General features: G+C 38.1%; 1 protein-coding gene across 1 annotated transcript; it reads right to left on the bottom strand.

Annotated features, from left to right (window-relative positions):
• Window positions 1-671: 671 nt before the first annotated feature.
• LOC138351194 (uncharacterized) lies at window positions 672-1946 on the bottom strand. Its single transcript, XM_069302836.1, has one exon. It carries the CDS (start codon window positions 1944-1946, stop codon window positions 672-674), a length of 1275 nt encoding a protein of 424 aa, XP_069158937.1.
• Between the last annotated feature and the right edge of the window lie 1553 nt (window positions 1947-3499).

The raw sequence follows: 3499 nt of genomic DNA, 5'->3' as shown, positions 1-3499 counted from the left end.
CTTTATTCAGGTAAAAATCCATATATAGAAGATAAGTTACAAGCATAATGTTGGATTTATAGATAGAGGTAGTACATACAATACCTAAAGTCACTATGATGCACAGCATTTTGGGCAAGGTGTGTGGGGGGGGGGGGAACAGACTAATACTTAATTAATACTAATTGAGATTAAAGTATAAATAGTGTTGAAAAATTGTGGGATTTGTTATATTTATATTTGTTCATCTGTTTCTTTATTTATTTACAAGAAGGTTTAGTTAGTTTAGTTCAATTGTTATGCACCCCGTGCCCATCTTGTGAGCGGTAGTGGAAAGGGTTACAGAGGCACATACTTGCTTCACGGACTGACAAGGTACAATGGATTTCTGAGATTAAATAATATTGGTATTTTTACATTCTTGCGAAGCCACTATCACGCATAGCATTTCGGGCAGGTCCTTAATCTAACATATCAGGTAAGATCTAACAGAACACTCTATGCAAATAAAGGGACCTAGTCAATGGATCTCACTCCCTAATGAATAGAAAAGCTGTCCAACTTTTGCCTTATTCAAAAATATAACCAAAAAGTACCTAATTTTATCGTCAAAGTCTTCTACCTATTGCTTTATCTTCACACTGTTTCTAGTGCTTCCCAATCCCCCATTATTTGTACCTAAGCCATATTCTTCACCATTGTAATCTTAGATCATCTGTTATCATTGTTGTTGTATTGAGCGCATATTCTACTGCATCACTCCTTGTATTGAGCGCATATTCTACTGCATCACTCCTTGTATTGAGCGCATATTCTACTGCATCACTCCTTGTATTGAGCGCATATTCTACTGCATCACTCCTTGTATTGAGCGCATATTCTACTGCATCACTCCTTGTATTGAGCGCATATTCTACTGCATCACTCCTTGTATTGAGCGCATATTCTACTGCATTACTCCTTGTATTGAGCGCATATTCTACTGCATCACTCCTTGTATTGAGCGCATATTCTACTGCATCACTCCTTGTATTGAGCGCATATTCTACTGCATCACTCCTTGTATTGAGCGCATATTCTACTGCATCACTCCTTGTATTGAGCGCATATTCTACTGCATCACTCCTTGTATTGAGCGCATATTCTACTGCATCACTCCTTGTATTGAGCGCATATTCTACTGCATCACTCCTTGTATTGAGCGCATATTCTACTGCATTACTCCTTGTATTGAGCGCATATTCTACTGCATCACTCCTTGTATTGAGCGCATATTCTACTGCATCACTCCTTGTATTGAGCGCATATTCTACTGCATCACTCCTTGTATTGAGCGCATATTCTACTGCATTACTCCTTGTATTGAGCGCATATTCTACTGCATTACTCCTTGTATTGAGCGCATATTCTACTGCATCACTCCTTGTATTGAGCGCATATTCTACTGCATTACTCCTTGTATTGAGCGCATATTCTACTGCATTACTCCTTGTATTGAGCGCATATTCTACTGCATCACTCCTTGTATTGAGCGCATATTCTACTGCATTACTCCTTGTATTGAGCGCATATTCTACTGCATCACTCCTTGTATTGAGCGCATATTCTACTGCATTACTCCTTGTATTGAGCGCATATTCTACTGCATTACTCCTTGTATTGAGCGCATATTCTACTGCATCACTCCTTGTATTGAGCGCATATTCTACTGCATTACTCCTTGTATTGAGCGCATATTCTACTGCATTACTCCTTGTATTGAGCGCATATTCTACTGCATTACTCCTTGTATTGAGCGCATATTCTACTGCATTACTCCTTGTATTGAGCGCATATTCTACTGCATTACTCCTTGTATTGAGCGCATATTCTACTGCATCACTCCTTGTATTGAGCGCATATTCTACTGCATTACTCCTTGTATTGAGCGCATATTCTACTGCATTACTCCTTGTAATGATCCTCATATTGTGCTTCAGTGAACCAATGTATAACCCTGAGATGTTTTCCTAATTGTACTTACGATTCCTTGTTCATTGTTGTGTATTGGTATTGTTCTGATCTGCTTTTGTGTCAAAAATTCTTGCAATGTACCTGTAAACATTTTTTGATAATTTTACTGTAACTGTCCTACTTAAAATCATCTGCACTTGTAAAGTAAAGCTGTGAAGTATCTGTTAAACACTTTTTATCAATTTCACTCTTATTTCTCGACTTCTAGATGTTACTACTGCTCGGCTTAGACTCGGTTACAAGTATCTCTGGGAATTCTCATTATCTGCTTATGTAGACCTGACCAAATGTAAACTGTGTTAACAAAATTGGGATCAAAGAAGATCTTAAATAACAAACCAATACTCCTGTCAAATAATGATGGTCTGCTTTCAGCCTCTGACACTGCTTTTGAGTTCAATAGGTTCTTCTCTTCCATTGGGTCATCCCTTGTAAATGATATTCCATCTTCCAGTACTAATATTCAGGACTATCTTACAGGTAACAATCCACAGTCTCTGTACCTAATGCCTACTAATGCCACTGATGTTACTGACATAATCCTTTCCCTTAAAACCAAGTCTAGTGCCCTTGAGGAGATACCAACTCTTATTTACAAAAAAGCCTCCAGATTATTAGCTCCTGCTATTGCATTGCTCTTCAAGAAGTCACTTGAACTCCAAACCTTTCCAGATATTCTAAAAAAAAAAGCGAGAGTAACCCCAGTCCACAAATGTGGTGATCTCACAGATGTTAACAACTTCAGACCTATATCAATTCTGCCTAACTTGTCTAAAATATTCGAAAAACATACCTACAAGCAGCTTTACTCTTATCTAGCCAAACACAATATACTTAGCTCTTGTCAATATGGCTTCAAACCCCAAAAAAGCACTAACGATGCACTTATTTGTATGATTAACTTGCTACATGCAGCTCTTGATAAAAATGAGTTCCCTGTTGGGTTATTTGTGGACCTGCGTAAGGCTTTTGACACTGTCAACCACCAAAACCTTCTTCTTAAATTACATCATTATGTAGTCAGAGGTCACTCCCTGCAGTACTTAAAGTCTTACCTTACTGACAGGCTCCGGTATGTTTCTGTGAATAATTCAATTACTCCCACCCTACCTATCAACATTAGTGTTCCCCAAGGCAGCATACTTGGCCCTCTCCTCTTTCTCATCTACATTAATGACCTCCCAAATGCCTCCCAACACCTCAAACCAATTCTATTTGTTGACGACACGACCTTCATTTACTCCAGTCCTGACCCTCTTGCTCTAAATGTCACAGTGAATACTGAGTTAAATAAAGTTCATCACTGGCTCACTGCCAACAAACTCACCCTCAATATTGACAAAACTTTCTATATTTTGTTTGGCAATAAATCCTCAAATCAAATAAATCTCAGGATTAACAATACCCAAATTTGTAATAAAGTAGATGGCAAATTCCTTGGCGTTCTAATTGACCACAAGCTGAATTTCCAGGGACACATTCTAAATATATCAAAAAAAGTTTCAAA

Source organism: Procambarus clarkii, chromosome 48 (assembly GCF_040958095.1).
Source record: "Procambarus clarkii isolate CNS0578487 chromosome 48, FALCON_Pclarkii_2.0, whole genome shotgun sequence".
In the NCBI taxonomy this organism is placed as follows: Eukaryota; Metazoa; Arthropoda; class Malacostraca; order Decapoda; family Cambaridae; genus Procambarus; species Procambarus clarkii.
This window is presented reverse-complemented; position numbering and strand designations above follow the sequence as displayed.

Excerpts from the sequence above, each read along its gene's own strand:
- LOC138351194 (XM_069302836.1), bottom strand. The coding sequence starts at position 1,946 with ATGAGGATCATTACAAGGAGTAATGCAGTAGAATATGCGCTCAATACA.